The sequence below is a fragment of the Lissotriton helveticus genome, chromosome 4_1, assembly GCF_964261635.1.
Source record: "Lissotriton helveticus chromosome 4_1, aLisHel1.1, whole genome shotgun sequence".
Classification (NCBI taxonomy): Eukaryota; Metazoa; Chordata; class Amphibia; order Caudata; family Salamandridae; genus Lissotriton; species Lissotriton helveticus.
Genome location: NC_136063.1, coordinates 293,026,734 through 293,047,494, shown reverse-complemented (window position 1 = coordinate 293,047,494; position 20,761 = coordinate 293,026,734). Strand labels below are relative to the sequence as shown.

Below are 20,761 nucleotides of genomic sequence, written 5' to 3'. Positions count from 1 at the left end.
TAACATTTTTGGGGTGATCTTTCAACGTGTTTAAAAGCCAGTTCCTTTGCTAACTCCTACCTTTTTGTTGTTCTTCCCGTGTAGCCGCCCGGACACATCCTTCTCGTGGTTCATCAATCCTTTCAAGTGTCTCTATCATCTGATCTGGAAGAATTACAAGAAGTACATTATCATTGGGCTGCTGCTGATCATCCTCACCCTCTTCCTCGCCCTTTTGATTTACACTCTGCCAGGGGCCATCAGCAACCGCATTTTAGGATTATGAAAATACTCATTCTTCACTTTTCCAACACTCAAAGGAACAGCGGAGCTCCAGTACTCTCAAATCAACTAAGTCAGGCATCGGTCAAGGAAATTGTCGATGCTGTAGGCCTACAGTAATCCTCAGTGTTTTATTTGTAAAAAAAAAAAACTGAGTGCCAGGCCTCTAGTCAGGAGGTCTCTGCAGCTTGCACCACCCTTTGGCACTGCTGGTGCAGCCAATGAAGTACCTACACAACTACTAACGAGCATACTGCTACAAGTGTGACAATTCAGGCACCCACAGCTATAAAAATAGCTTGGGCGGCAGATGTTAGTTGTTTTTCATACATATTAAGAAACAATTACTATTCTGCTCATCTCTAAATTATACAAACAGTGCCACCATGTGGCAGCTGTCGTAAGTGCCAGTGTCGACAATTAAGTGCTGGTGCAGAGCACAGGGAACCACCGGCTCAAATTAAGCACTGAATCACATATGTGCTGCCTATAAAGGCACAATTATTGAAACTGATAATTATTCTCGAAACCTGCAAAAAAATAGAAGAGCAATGCATTTAGCTTGTTTTTTATACCTTGATTCAGTGTCTTGATTCAAATAGAAAATACAGGTGTTGGCGGAAGCAATAAAGACACGGAAATGACACATTCCTCTTTAAAGCATGCCACTGTCATCCTTGTAGATCACACTGTGCAGGTACTCGAAGTATTTTTGTTTCTTCTGTCCGTGTCTCAGCCTTTTCACTGTGAAGGTCTAATTCTCCCCAGAAGGGAAAATCATAAGACAAGCCAATATCACAACAATGAAAGGGGAATGCTTGGGTTTAAGGTTGTCTGGAATCCTCATACATGTGATAGCATTTCATCTGCAGTCTCACTAACCCTGTTCACAAACACAACAAAACATGTGGTGCTAGTGCAACAGTCCACCATCACTCTTTCACTCATAAGAAATAAATGTAATACATACAATTTGCAGTTCGGAGAAATTTCCCCAAAATTAGCATTAAGGCCAATAACCAGTGTTAATGGTCCAATGTGAATTTTGAGATGAGCATACATCATTTCTGCATCCTCTTGGAAAAACACTTCACCAGATAAGGCCTGGTAGAATCTGAACCCAATGTCAATTAAATTGGAGAATACAAGCGTGAATCAAGGCAAAACACTACTTTCCACTATCATTCCTGAGGAGGCAACTCAGAATAGTGCAGCAATTATACACACAGACGTTACCACACCTTTCAGTATCAGAAATATGGGTGTGGTATTACCACATCAGAAGTCCTGTTGCACTTGGAATGAAAGCGTCTACCTTCATGAACCAGCGATAGTCACGCCTACGTAAAAATATTAAGTAAAATAAACATGCTGAAATTCAGTTACACTTTTACTTTCTAAGCTCTCTGACTTACTAATATATATATTACTATATGCTGTAGTCGCAAGACTGATGTGTTGCCTATTTCCATTATTGCAATCTAAAGCAATGTGACGCCAGTTGCCCCATTACTTTGATCTTTTTTTTATTAAAATGTCTTAAAACAAGAGGCCTTTAAGACATTTTATTTTGCTTGCCACAGTGATTTATGCTCACCATTCCAGTCCTTTTATTTGATTACCAAGTGAATTTATATTGGACGAAAGTTATATTAAAAAAGGATAGCTCTACATTTTACCGCCAAACATGCATATTTATTTGGTCTCATACAGTACCGGCAGCGTCCAGTTGTGATAAAAAGAGTACTAGAATAATCTAAACATGCTCTTTTTATATAACGCTTCATGCCCCGCGGGCATTTCTATACACTGTACAAACAAGATGCGAACATTGACCGCTTTAATACTACTGAATGTACCTACCTCGGAGGGATCGAAGATCTAGTCTGCCTCAATGGGGTTTGAACATGTGATCTGGAGATCACTGCAAATGTTGGTGGTGGCAAGGTCAACTCGTTAATATTATTATGCATCTTGTAACGCGCAAACTAAACCCGAAGGTGTCAAGGCGCCTACCAAAAGGATCAAAAAGCAGGGCGCAACTACTCATACGCTTGTACAAAGAGGCGTGTTTTGAGGGCAGCTCTAAAGGTCTGAAGGGAGGGAAGGGACCTTAGCTCTAATGGAAGATCGTTCCACCATTTAGGAGCCAAATGAGAAAAAGCCCTGCCACCCCATCTAGTTTTCCGAATGCGAGGGATGCGGAGAAGAAGATGGTTGGAGGAGCGGAGGTTCCTGCCGTTGAGCCACCTTCCACCAGAGAGGTATTATTAAGAGGATCTGCTGGTCAAATCCCATTCCCTACAAATGGAGTAATATAGGAAAAGGAAACACTAAGATATGTTGAAGAGGGCATCAAGGACCCAATGCTCGCCCTGAAGGAGGCATGGGAGAGTTAGACTTCACTCGGTTTTCACTAACTGACCTGGAACTTGAAATGTTACACACAAGTATGGTTCTCAAATGCAATTTATGGAGACTGAAGGACAGGGTCAAGAAGATCTGGGTAAGGAAGCATTTATTTGTCGAAAAAGAAGGCACTCAACCATGAGACTCACAGAGACACCCCTACTGCTAGAAGCAGACAGTGGTATACGCACAGGTTGCAAGAAGGTACGTAATAGGTACATAGAGTCTTAAGAAATAGGAAGTCAGAGAAGAAAGACAAATAGAGCCGGAAGCCCTTTATGTGATGTGTGCAGATTGAGACACCTGGTAGACTTGTTTCTGTTTATCACAAAATCTCTTAAAAGTCCATATAGCTTTGCACAATATGGTGAATGGATGCAGCCAGGCTATTGGGTACAGTAATCAGGACACACTTCGTGGATGCTGAAGTATTTCTGTACAATTAACATATACTAATAAGGCCAGCTCATATATCAATCATCATGGCCTACAGAAAGGACATCAGAGAAATAAAGACAATCATGATAAACATAGTCACCAGCATTAAACTTGATGCCATGGAACACGTATCTGATTTATTAACTAGCATATCAACGCAAGCGCCTTAATATACAATTAGCATGCCATTAGCATCATTCCCCTACTATGCTAAGGAGATGCACACGATCGCGAGGGGTCATACTCATCGACAGATCCAGACCCAAAACACTCATTTGAGGATCTTTTGTGCAATATACTGGCCTCAGCTGTTCTTTTAGTTGCTCAGAGATTGGCTCATCTCTGTAATCTGACATATTCCACGCCCTGGTGCAGTCTACGGATGGTGCAGCAATGTGTCTGGCTGATTACCTGATGGATAGCCAGCTTGTACCCAAGAAACGGATCAAGCAGTCTTAGAAACCTCCAACTGCCCCATAAATCCTTATAGGAATAGCACTTCACCACTACCCTACTCATGGCTTTGATCTATTACTTAATTATTTTGTGTGAAGAATCTGCAAATGTTACAAATAGGATTTTTTGAATAATCCAATAAAAGTAACCCAGCGCTGCTCTATTCCTGCTAAGAATTTCGCCTGAGAACTGGGTCTATATAAATAACAGCTAGGTAATCATTATACGCACTGTACACCTTAGTAACCACAAGAAACGATAAATCCTATCATTTATTTTTTTAGTTTCACAATGTGCACGTAAAACACGACCAAGGTACTCAATGTAGGATATCAGATGGACAATAAACAGTTTACATTTGTTTACAGAAGAATGGACATCTGGTGTGAGGTTTGTTATCAATGCTGTAAAACTATGTTCACAAAATAAAAACACTCTGAAAACAGTCTTACACACTCCTCAAATAAAGGTTTTAAATCTCAAGCAACTGGAGAATGACTTTAAACTCTAGTCTGATGACATGTTTACAGCCACGTTTACAGCCGCCATGTTTACAGTCTGCTATGACCTGCTCTGGACTCTGAAGTTTGCTGAAGCTTAGCAACAGTGACTTTAGTTACACAAGTAAGCCCACTCTGGGGCAAAGTAATGACATTGTAAAAGACATGCATGTGTGTTTGACATTAAAGGACATAAAACTGTGTGTCGTTATAGCCCAATTTCGCTAGTCATTGACATTGTCATAAGGTTAGTTTATTTTTCCGTATTTCTTGCTTAATGTATGAAGTATGTAATCCTTGTATTTCTACAATCAAGTAAAAACTAAGAAAAATGTTTCCATTTGGTCTATAAAGATGCTGCCAGTATGTAACCAGTCTTCATTTAAAATGTACACACAAACTGCTGTAAAAACATTTAAAATGTACAAATAAAATGCTTTAGAAAGAAACTGTGTCTTCAGTAAGTGTCATTAGAAACTTTCATGGTAATTCAGTGTCAGTTGAGGTGCAAACTCTATGGTTTGACCCCTTCTTGTTTACTAAGAATAGCTGATCAAGTCTGTCCCATCAAAGGTACTGAAGACTGCCTGAGAAGTTCTTACCTTGCCCATGAAAAGTATAACATCCCTGTTGGGAAGAGTTTGGCCTGTCCTGTTAAAGATATGGCAGCCATGCTGAGTGGGGTTCTTTTTATATAAGTGCTGGAATATGAGCCATAGGGAAATGTTGAAGTTATGAGCTTATTGTACTAAACATTTGTTGGGTGGCGCAAAATTGTTGGTGCTAGCCTATTAAATGTATGGTGGCCCGCCTCTGAAGAGGCGGGCCCTTCCTATTAAATGTATGGCAGCTGGGCTCAGAAGAGAAGGGCCTGTCCCATTAAAGATATGGAGGCCTCTCTGAGAAAGGTTGGGCCTGATCTGTTATAGATACATCAGTCCTGCTGAAAAGAGTTGGGCCATCCTATTAAAGACATGGCAGTCCTGCTGGGAACATTTGTGCATGATCTATTAAAAGTGTGGGAGCCCTGATGAGTAGAGCTGGTGGTTACATGATGGTCATAGGAACAGTTTTCATGTTGGTAACCAATAGGATGTGTCACACCATGAAACCTCAGTCCTCCTACAAACTCTGACCCGTCTCTCTGCCACACTGAATTTGCAGCATTAATTATTGCTGCAAGCCCCTTCAGCCATGAGTTTTCTATAGCTGTGTAGGAATATAGTCACAAATTATATGAAGCATGCACACGTCTCCCTTGGGGGAGACCAATGACTCGGAGGTGGGGTGGGAAGGAGCCTTCTTCAGTGTTCATGCTATAGAAGTACAGGAGAGGAGGCGTTCTCTTTTCCTGAGCGGTTGGAGACCTTTCACAGTTTGAGAGTCAGAATCCATGGCTCTGGACCACGCAATACTGTTGGCTGTCCAGCGTGGGAATTTGTAAGTTGAAATGGAATCAGCACCCTCAATCAGGCCAGAAGTCACCCTGGACCATGACCGCGCTCTTCGAGTGACCTACAGTTGAGCATATCAAGCTATTGTGTTGCCTTCTTTCCCATTGGGGTACTCCTTCTCAAAGTCCCAGCAATATTACCTGCCTGATGTGTGGAGCATGCCTGTGATGATACCTGTGTGCTCATGTCTGTGTACACAGCTTTATTTTTTATTTTTATTTATAAAGTTTTATACAGGGCGAACATGACCCTTGCAGGTATCAGAGCACTACAAATGTTCAGGAAAGAGGAGACAGGTAGAATAAACAACGACATAATCAAAGTTGGAACAAGATGTAACAGCTTCCTCAGTGAGGGAAGAGACTAGGTCAAGGCAAGGTCCAAGACGACAAAAGCAACAAATAAGATCATGACATGCGAGTGATAAACATGGGTGAAGACAATGTGATGTGGCAAGTCCGGGAGTAGAGTTTGTGGGTTCTAGAGCAGAAATTTGTTCGACAGTAGCACTGTAACTTCTTTCTCAAATGATGCAATTGAGGGTTTCAGTCTGATTTCAGGGGGCAGGCAATTCCAGATGCTCGGGGCAAAACCTGAGAAGGCGCGGTTATATACAGTAAGGTGTTGGTGCCTCTAGATGCTCTATAGCCACCCGATAGCTCCAGTTTTTGTGCAAGGTATCTCAGGGTGTTGAAGTGTAGGGCTTTATGGGTCATACAGTCAATTTTGAAATGAATCCTTGCCTCACATGGGAGCCAGTTTAGACATTTCAGATCAGCAGGATTTGTTTGTCCCAGGACCTACTTAATGGAGGCCTCAGTGCGACCCAATTGAATAGGTCTTTGTGCAAACTCCCCCTGCAACAGTTCTGTCCAGCTTGCCCGCAGTCTGCTCCCCTCTGCTACCTCTCTACCTGCTGCCCTCTGTTTGTGCCTCTTCTGCTCATTTTTTGCTATGTTTTGCCTGTTCGGCGCTCTGTTTTGTCTTTTTCTGCTAGTTTTTCTGCCCTCTGCTTTGCCTTTCCTGCTCATGCATAGAAAGAGGAAAACCCTAAGATGATTGTTTTATGCAGGAAGATGTGCGTTCCTGCACAAAAACAATCTCCTCTAAAACACAGATGGCGCAAGGGTGCCTTAATTAGCGCACAGCAGCCAGTTGTGTGCCAGCGCAGGGGAAAGCACAGGGATGCAGTATATTGTCATAAATATGATGCAGCCCTTTACTTTGAAAGTAACGCAGCACAGCACAGCCAAATGGCTTTCGGTGCCGTTCTGCATCACTTTCTTGTAAATAAGGCCAGAATTTTGGTAACTAATGTGCAAGTCCTACTTACGATGAGCCTCCTCACCTTTTTGGTAAGTGAATTACTATGTTATAGTCATTCACAATCTATCATGTGCAATAAAGATGCATATTTTGGCTGTATTTATTTTTTATCTTTTACTCCAAATACGTAAAAGGGAACATGGACTATTACATACAGGCCAAGGTAGAGTTTCTTGACCGATGTGCCTATCACTTGAGATGTCACCAGTCTCCCTTTTCGCCACTTCCAGTCCCTTGAATTAGAGCAGAGTTGTGAGGCGCCATTAGTTCATCACTATCTCTTGATAGCATGATTATGGCTTTATAGGAAGAACTCATGGGCAAGCACAGGATACAAGGAGTCAGCATAAATGCCCAATAGTCTATTCAGAACCAAGGACGATCTGCAGCCATTATCCTCTTAGATCTCAGTTCAGCCTTTGATATGGTAGACCATGCAAAACGTATCCACCGGATATCAAAGTAGGCATTGATGTCTGTGCACTGAAATGGCTATTCTCATTCCTGGAGAACAGAACATTCCATGGGCTAGATCACCTATGTTACTTTGACGATCTTCCTTTGAGCTGTGGGGTGCTGCAGTTATCCTCCTTGAGTACCATCCTTTTTAACCTTTGCATGTACCCCTTGGCTGATATTGTGTGCTCACATGGTCACACCCTGGTCTCCTATATTGATAATACTCAGCTATTTTATTTAATTTAATTTATTTAATGTGATTTTATATAGTGCGAACATTACCCGAAGGTGTCAGAGCGCTTTACATAAGAACCAGTTGCGATACATAAGGATTTAGGATTACATGTGTTACATAAAAGATACAAACAGAAAAAAATTGCAAATGTACAAGTTATAAAGTCACACAAGGAAGAGATATTCAAGGAAGGGATACGAATGGATATACTCTAAGAGTCACATAGGAATGGTAGATAGTACAAAGGTCTACTGCATATACTAGTGATTAGAGTTATCTCTCTATATATAAGGAAGGGATACGAATGGATATACTCTAAGAGTCACATAGGAATGGTAGAGTACAAAGGTCTACTGCATATACTAGTGATTAGAGTTATCAACTTCCTCAGACCCTAGTTCAAGTCATCTCAGCTTGGCCCCATGTCTGCTAATTGTAAACTGAAACTTAATGAAGATAAAATAGAGGTTATGCTATTGGGCAACAATCTCAGACAAATAACTCCTGCCTCTGTCCTAGAGTGCCTGGAGAGACGACTCCAGCTTTACTATAGATGACCAGGTAAAGCTGCTTGCAACTAACTGCTTTGGTGTCCTGAGACTGTTAAGAAACGTTCTCAGTCTCCTTCCTTTCTTAGCCAGACAACTAATTATCCAGTGGAGCCATAGATGGCCCTGGGGACTGCACTCCCCTGGGTCGGCTCCAGCAGTGTCCCGGGGTGCCCACCCCCGGGTCATTGCAGTTTGCTATAGAATGGCAGTAGCACCCCTCCCTCCATAGCAAATAGTGCTCCACTTTGAGCAAGCAAGAGCATTTTTACACACAGCTCCCTGTGTGAAAAAAGCAATGCTGGTTCCCGCTGGAGGAGGGAAGCTGTCCGGGGCCGTGGGGTCTTCAGGCTCCCCCTGCAATCCCCAATGTGGAAAATGTGGGTGCCATGGGTAGGACCAAGGCACCCACACAACAGACTGGGCTCCAGGGGCTTGGGGTCCTTGGGGCCTTCATCGGCCCAGGATGGGGGCCACGCGGCCCCCTCCTATTTATAAAACAATAATATGTCTTTATATAAAAAAGGGAAGGCCCCGGGGAATGGGCACCCCAGGGCTGAATCGGCCCCCTCCTTTTAAACAAAGAAAAGGCCAGGCCCCATGGGATGGGGTCCCATGTGACAAAATCAGCCCGGGGAGGGAGGCCTCCCAGTCCGCTCACCCATTGAAAAGAGGCCTGGCTCTGGAGATGGGATCCCCAGGCCAAAAATGGCCCCGGGACCGGGGGCCACGCAGCCCCCTTCCCTTAAAAGAATTAAAAATAAAACCTCCAGCAAGACGCTGGAGGCCGCACTCCCTTCACCACCACTCTGCAAATGCGCCTCATGGTCCAGTGGTGGTTAAGGATGAAGTCCCCTTGGATGCTGAAGGTCCATGTGATCCAGGAACCCCTTCGGTTACGTCCAGTAATTTCCAGACAGCAGGATTGCTGAGAGGACGTGGAGGCCATGGCCTCTTTCTCCACCACTCTGCAAATACGCCTCCGGGTGTGCTGCTGGTTGGGGAATTAATTCCACTTTACTCCTGAGGGCCTCTGGACTAAAGTGGACTTCTTCCCTCAACCAGTAGTGCCCCAGGTAGCGAGTGAGCACAGTGGCAGAGAAAGGGGGCGTGGCCTCTGAACACGTCTCAGCAATCCAGCTGTGTGGGTCTTACAGGAGGTAACCGGAGGGCTAGTTGACCCCGAAGGACCATCAAGAGCCATGGGGACTTCCTCCTCCAACTAGTTTTGCGCCAGGAGGCGCATTTGCAGAGTGATAGAGAAAGGGGATGTGGCCATATAGAACCTCGCTGTAAACCTACTGCTTGGGACTTGCTGAAGGTAACAGGAGGGGTGGTTGTCCCCCAAGGTCCCTCAATAGCCAAGGGAACTTCATCCCCATACTAGTAGTGCATCAGGAGGAGCGTTTGCAGAGTGGTGGGAGATGAAGTCCTCTCCTGAGGGATCTTGAGGGCCAAGAAGCCCTCCTGGTACCTCCTGTACAGTGGGTTTTCTGAGAGCTAGTTAAAAAAAACATAGAAATTCACAGAAAAAAATTAAGTTTACAAGGATGTTATAGTTAGAAGTTAACATTTAAAAAACCTTAGAAATTCACTGAAAAAAACAAAGATTACAGGGACGTTATAGTTAGGAAATGGAATAAAAAAACCTTAGAAATTCACTGAAAAAACTAAAGTTACAGAGACATTATAGTTAGGCTTAGATTTCACTCCATACCAAACCAAAGAAATTCAGCTGTTGTAGTTAGTGAGCTAACTATAAATCCCCCCCCCCCCCACAATGCACTGCTTATGACCTCACATATTACCTCACTGATGACATAGTCAGTGAATATTTCCAAATGTTTCTCCTGGGCCCACTTTCCTCCAGTCCCATATCAAGATGTCATGATGGCACGAATTCTCACATACTACTAAACATTAGCCTTATGAAGTTCTCCTATTTCTTTTGGACTTAGCATTTCTCCATCATGACCCTTTCCCCCATTTTCCTCCAAAGCAGACCTATTTACAATGAAATGCACCAGTTTCAACGTGTTAAATAGCTGTCTCTGCATAAGAGAAGTGTGCACTTCCCAGCAGTTAATCTGAAAAGTGCCATTTAAAAAAAACCTTCTCAAACAGGTCTTTAATTAACAACGTGATGTATGCTGGCCATGGCCAATGAAAATATGTGGTTTTTCAGCTGCTGCATTTTCTGCATATGTAAAGATTTGCTGCATTTCGCACACAATCCATCATCTGCTGCACAATCTGTGGATTTTAACAAAGAAATACTGTTTCTAGGTCAAATGGATCAAATGTTACTAAACATGTGGCAACACTTGTTGCAGCGCACTGTAAGGCCCTTTGCAAGGGTTGACTGGCCCCCTTTCTGTTGGTTATTCCTGGATTTTGGAGTTAAACTGGTACTTCTCAGGTGAAACATTTACCCAGGCAGTGTCAGCCTGTGTAAAGTACCAAAATAATCAAGTTATACTATCACAAAATGTGCCTTATCATGCTGTATAATTTGCCATTTTTGCTGCATAATTTAGTCAACACTGCTGCATAATTTGGTCCTCCCCAGCCACTTAATTCCAGTGGCCTTGATGATGGCCCAAAAACATAATAGAAAGTTTATTGCTCAACAAATACACACAACACAAGGAACAGATCTGCATCTTGCCTCAATGCTCTATTAGTCAGACCAAATGCCTGGGGGACATATGCCATCGCTAGTAACACTGGACAATTGCAGTGTAACAAGAATATGGTGTCTAGCTATGATTATGAAAATCTCAGCATATTTCAGTAGGAAGGCTGTGCAGCCTCTCCTAGTGAGAGCATTACATCATATAAAATATACATCATTAGTTGGAAACACCATGGTTTGGCTCGCTTCATCACTAACCCATATAGTTGCCAGAAACCAATGTTCCAATAATTAATTAACATTGTAAAAACACTTCAAGAGATCAGCAGCTACTCTTGGCACTGTTTCCAGTTTGTTGTCTTACACAACAACATTTCCTCTCCCACACACATGTGTTTGAACATTTTACAAAGGAGAGGAGGGCCCGATTCACAAAAGTAATCGGAGATAAAATCCTAACTTTACGGCCTTTCGGTATTCACAAAGGGCATTTAGGAGTAGTAGAGTTAGGTTTTTGTCTCAGGTAAACTTAAGTTTTGGTCTTAAGTTTAACTTAAACTTAAGTTCAACTGAGACAAATCCTAACTTTACGACTTTCGGTATTTACAAAGGGCATTTAGGAGTAGTAAAGTTAGGACTTTGCCTCAGTTAAACATAAGTTTTGTTGTTAAGTTTAACTTAAGTAAAACTTAATTTTAATTGAGACAAAAAACAAACTTTACTACTTCGTAATGCCCTTTCTGAATATCAAAAGTCGTAAAGTTAGGATGTTGTCTTAATTAAACTTAAGTTTTGGTCTAAAGTTTAACTTAAGACCAAAACATAAGTTTAACTGAGACACAATCCTAACTTTACTACTCCTAAATGCCCTTTTTGAATACCAAAAGTCGTAAAGTTAGAATTTTGTCTCAGATTACTTTTGTGAATTGGGCCCGAATCTCTAAAGAACATCCTTGAAAAAACCAAGGAGGACAAAAAATACCTGACAGTCCACCCTTCACTTGTTCACTGTTACAACCTGCACACCTGTGCCTCAACCATGCATGGAATTTGTCTTATTTCTTACAAAGTAAATATTTTAAAGGACAAACCAGCAGTGGACTCCAAAGTTATAAAAAAGTAAACTTGTTTTTGACAAAGGAATATGGCAAAAATATGAATTGTAAATATGCTATACTTTGATGATCATGCTGGAATCACAGGCATATATAGACATGTTTCGTAAATCTAGTAGTACACCCAACAGGTCACAGTGAAAGCACCTAACTATGAGCATGTTGCCGGAGTCCTGCTCTCTGCCCAAGTCTCCCTAATTGCATAGAAAGGGAGTAATAAAGTGTTACACTGACGCATTCCCTGTACTAGGTTCAATCAGAGGTGAAGTAGAAACAGAAGTGGGACAGTGCTCCTCATCCCAAAGTAAGGCATTGAAGAAGGACTATACTTTCAGCCATAGCAGAAAATTTGTGGGGAGAAGAACAGTTTAGGCATGTGCTTTGCATGGGTGTGTACAAGTGATGGATCCATCCCCATTTTGAATAGAGTTTGCCACAGCTTGGACCTATTAACACAGTCGAAAGCCATCAACAAATCATGAAAGCAAGGTATAAGGTAGACTTTTTCACCACAAATGTAGTTACCAATGTAAAGGTGTTAATTAAGAAACTGTTCTACCATTCCCATGCAATGCGGAAGTCAAGCTAACACTCATTCAATTCATTATTTTCTTTGGCCCAGTCTAATATTCTCTTATACAATGCCCTACCAAAGATTTGAGCAGGAAAGTGAATCAATGAGATTGGTCCGTAACATTTAGGTTCACAGCAGCTCCCTTTTTTGAAAGTCAGTACTATTGTTGTACTTGCCCAGGAAGTTGGAATTGTATGTTGGCTCACACTATTGCAGACATTGGTCAATAGTGGTGCCATTAAATTCACACTGCATTTAGCCAAATCAATGGTGACACCATCTCGTCCTTACTTCCCCGAATAGCAGCAGTAACGTCCTGCAGAGAAACAGATAGGAAGGGAGTGCCCACAGGTCTCATTGAAAGCAGCATATATTTCCCTAAAGTGTGCCATCCTTTCGTCTCATTTTATGTGACAACTGATAGATGTGCCTGATTTATGTAGCGATCTCATGTGCGAAACTGCTCTTCAGAAGACCTTGCTATCCTTAATTTTGGCAGCGTCTGTGAGTATAGCCCACTGGTGGGTGATAATTTCCTTCCTGCATTTACTGGTTGTTAACTTGTCATTTTTAAGCAGGGTGGCCATAAGGGCTTGGTCATGGGGTGCGCGTTGAGAGCCCTGCGCACAAGACGGTTGGCCAAAGAACACTCATGGTCCAACCATTGTTTGGCCTGCTATCCGGCTTGATTGGTCTTCAGAATGCCTGTCTGATACTAGCACAAAAAGCCGTGAACTGTCTAGAATTGCCTCCTTTCCAGTCACCTCATCACAAGCTCCTCATTACCTCCTCGTTAGTTTTCCTCGCCACATGACTAACAAAGTGAGCTTCAGCTCCACACCAGAACCCTCGAAAGCAAAAAGTCAGCCTCCCATGCCTCCCATCTCTTCCCAATATGGCCGACCCATTACACCCTGACCTCTATAAGAGGCGGGCCGGCCCTCCCCATCAGCCTGTTTTTTTTAGTTCTGCGCTGCAGATTCTCCAGAGCGTCTGATCAGGTAACATGGGCTGAGGTCCTGCTCCAGCAGGTCCCGGTGCCCTGGGGGGGAGGCCCTGGTCCAGCTGGCTCACTCTCTGGTTCCCCTGCCTTCTGGCCCTCTCACTGACCCTTTGGGGTCACAGCTCTGCTCTAGCGGGCTCCTAGTGCTTGCAGGCTTTTGGGAGTTCTGCCCTGCACCCTCTCATTTATTTTGCTTTCTGCCCTGCTTTGGCGGGTTTTCTTGTTTGGGTCCTGCATTGAGTGGGACGTCTGGAGGGGTGTGCTCATCTCCCGAGTGGCTGTGGGCTTCTTTTTATGGCTCGCTTCTTCTCCGGGTGGGCGTTTGTTGACTCTTGGGCCTTGTGACGGGCCCTTCCCTGCAATTTGGGTCTCCCCGGCATCTGTTGCTCACCTCGGTCCGTCTCAATTACACTGTGTGGCGGGCCGTGGTGCTGCCTGTTAGGTTTGGGAGCCCAGCACTTTCCTTCGACTAGACTGCCATATGGTTCACTGTGTTTGTGTGCTTGCAGGCCTTTCACACTTACGGCCCAAGCTGGGGAGTTTTCCCTTGCATGCCGTCCTCCTGTAGACGGAGCTCCTCCATTTAAACAGCCGCGCCCCCTTGTCCCTGTCTCCTCATCTTACCTTCGGGTGCCTGGGCAGGTGCATTCCTCAGTGCTACGGGGTCCGCTCTGGAGTTTTCACGAGGGTCTGCGGCACGGCGGGTGCCGTTACCCGATGTCTCCTTGGGTTGGGTTTGGGCTGTTGGCTTCTCCTCCTGGTTGGGCCATATGCAGCAGGCGTTCCTCGCTGTTCGGCCTCCGGGGGCGGGGCCTAGCTCCCCCGGCTTTGCTCGGGGCTGTTTCCCTCAGTGCGGTAGATCCGGCTTGCTGGACTGCCTTATTGGCGTCTGCAATGGTGGTGTGCAGGGGCCCCACGTTTACATTTTGTTTGGTCGTGGTGGCCCTGTGCTGGACAACGGGATCACTTCCTCTGGTGAGTGTTCTGTGTGTTGCTCGTCCACTTGTATTTAAGATTCTGGGTGACTCACTGCGTTCTCACTGGGTTGTTGCTAAGCGCTTTGTTACCTTCGGGTCAAGTTCACGCTGTTTGTGGCTGGTAGTCGGTTGTGGTTCACTGCACTCGTTTTGGGTGACAGTGCCTCACTCATTTGAAGGAGCTATGGCTATCGGTAGTTGTGTGCCTTTGATGGTGCCAGCTCTCACAGGCCAGGGTTCGTATCCTGCCAATGCTGTACACATGTCCCTGGGTGGTTAATTTTCAAACAGTTTCTTTATTTAAATGATGATAATTGTTATATAATAATATTTTTTTTGTGATGTCTGCATTGGGCGTCCTTGTCGCTGAGTGACTGGGTTCCAGTCTCGGTTCCAGCGCTTGAAGTTCCGTGTCTCTGTGCACTTCACTTATTCTCCTGGTGTTCCGCTGTGAAGGCCTGTGTTCTTGGGTCTTGGACTCTTCTCTTGATGCCTCTCAGCGTTTCTTTGGTCTGTCCAGCCCTCTCAGATCAGGGTTCATACCCGGCCAATTATGTGTTGATTGTGGGCCTTTGGGTTGCTGTGGTCTTCTGTTCTTCGGTGCCCGGGTTCCTTCTGGATGTCCGTGCTCGTCGGGTTCCCAGGTTTGATGCCGTGTTACGTACACTTCTTGTCTCTGTGTTGGGCCCTTCTGGGCGGTCTGTCTTTCCGCTGTGGCCCTTTGGCCTTACTACCCTGTATGCACCTTTTCTCATCTGTTCTCAGACGTTAGGCATGGTCCGGGCTGGTTGGGGTCTGGTTGGGACTCCTCCTGGGATTACCTGGTGCTGTTGACGTGGTAGTTCTCAGTTCCTCTTGTTGAGCTGTGTTTTTTGCCATGTATGTGCTGGTTGTTCATGCATTCTTGGGCCTTTGGCCCGGTGGGGAGTGTGTTTCCCTTTCCCAGGCTTCTCTTCCAGGTTTTGGTCTGGCGGTCCTTCCTTCCTGTGTTCTCCTGTTGCTGCCTGCTCTCCACGGTGGTTCCTGGTCGGTCCTGGTTGGTGTGGCCTTGGGGGTTTCCGGGGGCTGTGGGCGCCTGCTTGTCTGTTGGGGGCGGTCCTCTGTTTGCTCCTGTTCTTCCTTCTCGGGCTGCTTCTGTGATCTCCAGGTTGGCTTTTGGCTTCTTTTCCTGTTGTTGCAGTCTGGATTTTTTCCATGGGCCATGGCGTTGGTTCCCCTCCTCCTCCTGCTCCATTGCTCGGCGGGCGTCCCTTGCGCCCTCTTCCTCGTTGTGTGGTTCACGGTTCTCAGTGGGTACACATAGTGCGTGTTCGCTTCTGATGCCTCCTGAGGGCTCTGGGGATGCCAGTTTGCCAGTGGTGTTCAATGTTTTGTTCCCCACACGCTCCCGTGCACATGTTGTGGCTGGTGTTTCCTGGTTGTGTTTTGCTGTTCCTCGCTGGTATGGCATGGTGTGAAGTTGTGTACCGTGGATTTAGTCCCAGTTCTCTTCTATTGGTGTGGATGCATAACTTTGTTCTGCTTTCTGTCCATCTTCTGTGCTCTCCTTGCCACTGGTTTCCAGCTTTCCTGGCTGCATGGGTCTGGTCCCTTGCTGCGGTGCTGTTCTCTGCGGTGGCCTCGGGCTGTGTGCCTGGCTCCTCCTTGGGATCTCCCCTTGGTCCTGCGGGCTCTGCAGGGTCCTCCCTTTGGGCCTCTTCAGTCGGTGGATACGAAATTCCTCACCTTCGGAGTGGTTTTCTTGGTCGCTGTTATCTTTGCTGGGCGAGTTGGGGTCCTTCCTTTGGTCTCCTCCCTTCTTGAGGTTGATCTCCTGCCTTAGGTGGCTGTCCCCCTTCGTCTGGTATTGTGTGGCCCCCTGGCTGTTCATGCCTGGGTTATCAACCCTGGTGGTGTCCTTCCGTAAGGTGGGTTTTGGGCTCCTTGTGCCTGGGTGACTTGCGGTGCTTGCCCGATCTGCCCGTTGGGGGTCTTCCCCGTCTGGTTGGTCCCGGTGCTCTGTGGCTCCTCTTCCCGGGTGTTGGCATCCTCTCCGGCTATGGGGCGTGCTTGGGTCTGTGCTGGGTCAGTTGGTGCGTTTGTTGGCTGTTTCTCGTCTGCCTTTCTGTTGGCCGTTTCCTGCCTTGTTTTTGCCCCTGCCTCGCGGGGGCTTCTTGTTGCTCTCCTGGGTGGTTTGTGCTCTGCCAAGTTCCCTGTGGGGTTTGCGGGCTTGCCTCGGTCACTCTCTTCCAGTTTGTGTCCCTGGTGCTGGCTTTTCATGCCGTCTTGTACGGGCTCCCTGCTTCGCGCCTGGGCCTGTGGGCCTGGCTGGGATGTTTTTCCTGTTGGTGGGGGCTCGCCTGGATGCTTCCCTATTCTGCTACGGTGGATGGTTGCTCCGGGTTTGCTCCGTGGTCCGTGTTGGGCCTCTGTGGGCTCTGGCTCCCTGGGTTCTTGGGTTTCGTGTCCTTCCACAGTTTTTTTTATTGCCCCTTGGGGCTTTTGGTTCACGCTGTGCTTGTGATTGTCCGGGGCTGCTGGTTTTCCCGGTTCTCTTCCCTGGTCGGGGCCCGACGCTCCTTGTGTGGCTTGGATCCTGTTCTTCTTTTTCCCTGGTAGGAGTACTGGGTCCTTCCGGCTCGGATTTTCTTCCTGGGGGTGTTGGCTTTCCCAGGCTCGTTCCGCCCGGCTATTCTGTCTTTCTCACCTTTGGTGGGTTGCTGCCTGTGGCCTTGCCCCTGTGTTCACTCCGGTTCCTATCGGATCTTCGTTTTTCGGCTGGGTCGGTCCTGGGTGTGGGTTTGAATCACTGTGACCTATGGTTTATGTTGGCAGGCTCTTCCACCTGCGGTCATGGGTCGGTGTCCCAAGGTTTGTTGGTTTTTGCCTCCTGGGTGCTCGCCTTGGCGGCTCCTTTGTTGCATGTGGAATGTTGCGGGCGGTTTCCTTGTCCTCTGCACGGGGCTGTCTTGCTTGTTTATTCTGCATTCCCCTTCCTTCCGGGTTCATTATGCTTTCTTGTGCATGGGTCCACTGGTGGGTGTTGGCCTTCCTGTTTGGGGCGTGGCTGTGGTCCTGGTCCTCTTCAGTGCCCTTGCTGGCGGTGTCACTTTGCTGTATTTTCCTGCGGACCCCGATGTCTGTTTTGCCTTACACCTGCCTGGGCTCTTTCGTTGCTATCTCGCTCTCGTCCTGGGATCCTTTGGGCGGCTGTGATCCGTGTCCCCCCTGCCTCTCCTTGCTGGTGGGACTTGGGTGCCCTTCTTTTTTGTTGTTTGGGTGGGGTGCTGGTTTCCTTCTGCACCTCCGTCCGTTCTTACGGCTCCTGCCGATCTGGGTTCCCTCTGGTTCATTTTGCTTCTGCCCCTGATTGCCGCTGGATCTGGTGGCTTTTGTTTTCTTCTCCTCTACGGTCTTTGGTTTGGGGGTAGTTCGAGACTCTCGCTGTTGGTAGTCCACCGTGCATGTGGATGGGCTCCGGTCGGACTGAGTCTCTTGCTGCTGTGGCCTTTTTTTTTTTTGTTGGGTCACTGTGGTGGGGTTACCGTCTGTTTCTTCTGTTCCTAAGGTACCCCGGTGGCTCATGGTCTTTTTGGGTTTTTGCTCCCCTCTCGCTTTGGGCTGTCCTTTGGGCGGTCTTGGCGTGTTTGGTCCAGCTTGCTGCTTTCTGTTTAAAGGCCTGTTTGCGGTTGCTTTTTGGCTCCGTGTGGTCTAGTGCCGTGCCTTCGCTGTCCTCCTTTGTTCTTTGGTTGGGACACGTTTTCTGTGGGCACTTCGTGTCTTTGGGTTCCGTTTTTTCGGCCCTCCCGGTGTCTTTCTGTCCTGGGCTGGTCTTCCTGCTTGTGGTTGCCTCTTTCTAGGGTGGTTCTTCCACTCGCTGACCTGTTGGATTTTGCCCTCTTACCTGGGGGTCTCATCCTGGTCCTTTGGTTTCCTGTGAGTTTTCATGAAGCCGCTTGGCTTTGGTATGTGCTCACTTTGTTAGTCATGTGGCGAGGAAGACTAACGAAGAGGTAATGCCCCGGTTACTTACCGGTAACCTTCATTACTCCGAGTATAGTCTTCCTCGCCACTTGAGTTCCCATCCCTCCCTCCCTGTCTGGCTATCGTCTTCATGTTGTGCTTTGTAGTTTCAGGCTGATGGGGTGGGCCGGCCCGCCTCTTATAGAGGTATGGGTGTAATGGGTCGGCCATAATGGGAAGGAATGGGAGGCATGGGAGGCTGACTTTTTGCTTTGGAGGGATCTGGTGTGGAGCTGAAGCTCACTTTGTTGGTCATGTGGCGAGGAAGACTATACTCGTAGTAATGAAGGTTACCGGTAAGTAACCGGGGCATTTTCAGCTACCACTTACCCTAAACAGTTCATAGGCTTGGGCTGCTTTCAACACAATCTATGGTTGGCTGTATGCTACTCAAGCTAGGTATGACTCGAAGGGGTTCCCTAGCTGGGGTTTGTAAGGCTATCAATCCAGTTATGGTCACCGAAGTTGATGCAGATGACAGTGCTGAATAACAGGCAATTTACCAGGTTAGGAAAATGAAGATGTAATCAATTACTGAGGAACAATTCCTTCCCCTGAAAGTCAGTAACCCTTGCTTTACTAAACTTGCCCCCTGTTCTGCATTGTACAAATCAGCAGAGGTGGGCAGGTCCTACAACTCATTACCCCGCAAATCTGTTCTCGTAAGTGCAACTGAGGTATGATTTTGCTCTATAGTTTAGTAATCTGGCATTGAGGTTGCCTTCTAATCAAAGGTACGTTTGTTGGCCCTGTTAAGATTTATGCTCCACAATGGCTGATATAAATTCAAACAGACCGGGGACTCATTGGTTCAGCACATTATAAAAGTAATTATTATAGAAATTTATAAGATATAACGTTAACAAGCCTTTACAGATGAATGCTTGGTAGTCATTTCCTGGGGTTTTCAAAGTCTCTACCCAGCCACCGAGTGATAAGTTGATCCAAATGGGCAAGCCTCTAGAAGCGTGACCTGCAGAGGAAGGGCTCGCCGGGAGGCTGAAGCACTAAACGCCTTCGAACATTATAGGGCTGATTTCCCAAGTTTCTTGCAGTAGCAAAATGTCATTTGACTTAATGAGTCAGTCTGGTAGCAATATTTTAGAATGAAGACTGTCAATGTTCCCGGTTCAGATTTTCAGCAGGCAGGTGCTGACCAAAGGAGACTGTCTTGCAAGGTCTGCAGTGAGGCCCCCCAATATTGGGCTGTTTTCATTTGGTGGAGGTTTGTCCGGGTATTGTGTCTTGATAGATGAGCACAGTTGGTCAGATTTGACTAAAGGAATGGTCACAGCTTGTGCCATCTTAGCCAGCTTTGGCGCTTCTGGGGTTAAAGCAGAAGATCCTAATATAGTTGTGACATCCTCTGCTGGCAGCTCGAGGGTTGTTTGTTAACCCCTTCTACGCTGATGGCGAGCTGGGCTCGTCATGGCGTAGCCTCCTCGCACGCTGATGACGAGCCCAGCTCGTCACGTAACATGCGCTTTAGAAAATCTCAGCGTACGGGCGGAATTCCGCCCGCACGCATGCGGTTAACCAACCTCAGTCTATTCTGCCAAGGCTGTGTACCTGTTGTTACATTTGTAAATCGATTTAGATGCATTGCATTAAAAACTGCTGATAGAGAAAAGTTTTATTGTGAACGGACACTCTGGACATTCTAGAAGCTCTAGAGCTTTCCAACAAATTGTAAAACACAAATTTCATCTACCACACTTGAGGTGACGGAGGGATGCTTGCAAGTAGCCTAACCACTGGCAGTCACTTGAGGGAGCATTCCAGCCCATTGTTTCTCACATCCTGCCAGTCAGGCCAAAGCCCGTCTTATGCAAATATGTGCTGACCCTGCTCTTCATGGGAACAGTCTATCCCAAACTGCTAGGTGAGGCCCCCTCAAGAAGAGTACCACAAGCAACCCCAGACAGGTTTAGGCCAACTAAGGCCGTGTCAGTGGGGTATTGCTTGGATCCTGTGCACAGCAAATCAGGGGCCAACATCTGGGGGGGGTACCCTTGACCACTAGGGTGTTATATCAATCACCAAAAGGTTATTGGTTGCTGCCTAACTCGAATTCATAGTTACCCTCTGGCAAATGTACCTTGCTGAACAGTATACGAATAGAAACAAGTAGTGTTACATATTTCCCTCAGCGTTTTTGTGAAAGGTTACTACAGAGCAGAGCAATAGAGAAATGGAGGAACAGGGTCAGTACTGATTTGCATAAGACAGGCCTTTGTATAGAGTGGCACAGTTGTCAAGAAAGGATGGATTGGAATGCTACCCCAAGCGGTTGCCTGTTGTTGCTCCTGTCAGACTGTTCTTCAATTTAAGATCCTTTCCTATCCCCTGAAGCATCTTAAGTGGTTGAA

At 46.2% G+C, this 20,761-nt stretch overlaps 1 protein-coding gene across 1 annotated transcript in view; it reads left to right on the top strand.

The window, feature by feature from the left end:
* Positions 1-1,383, top strand: part of FER1L6 (fer-1 like family member 6) — a 777,028-nt gene extending 775,645 nt beyond the window's left edge. The window contains exon 41 of the mRNA XM_078686795.1: positions 85-1,383. Within this exon, the coding sequence (XP_078542921.1) occupies positions 85-265 (181 nt within the window). The 3' untranslated portion in view covers positions 266-1,383. The remainder of the gene's footprint in view (positions 1-84) is intronic.
* Positions 1,384-20,761: the final 19,378 nt, after the last annotated feature.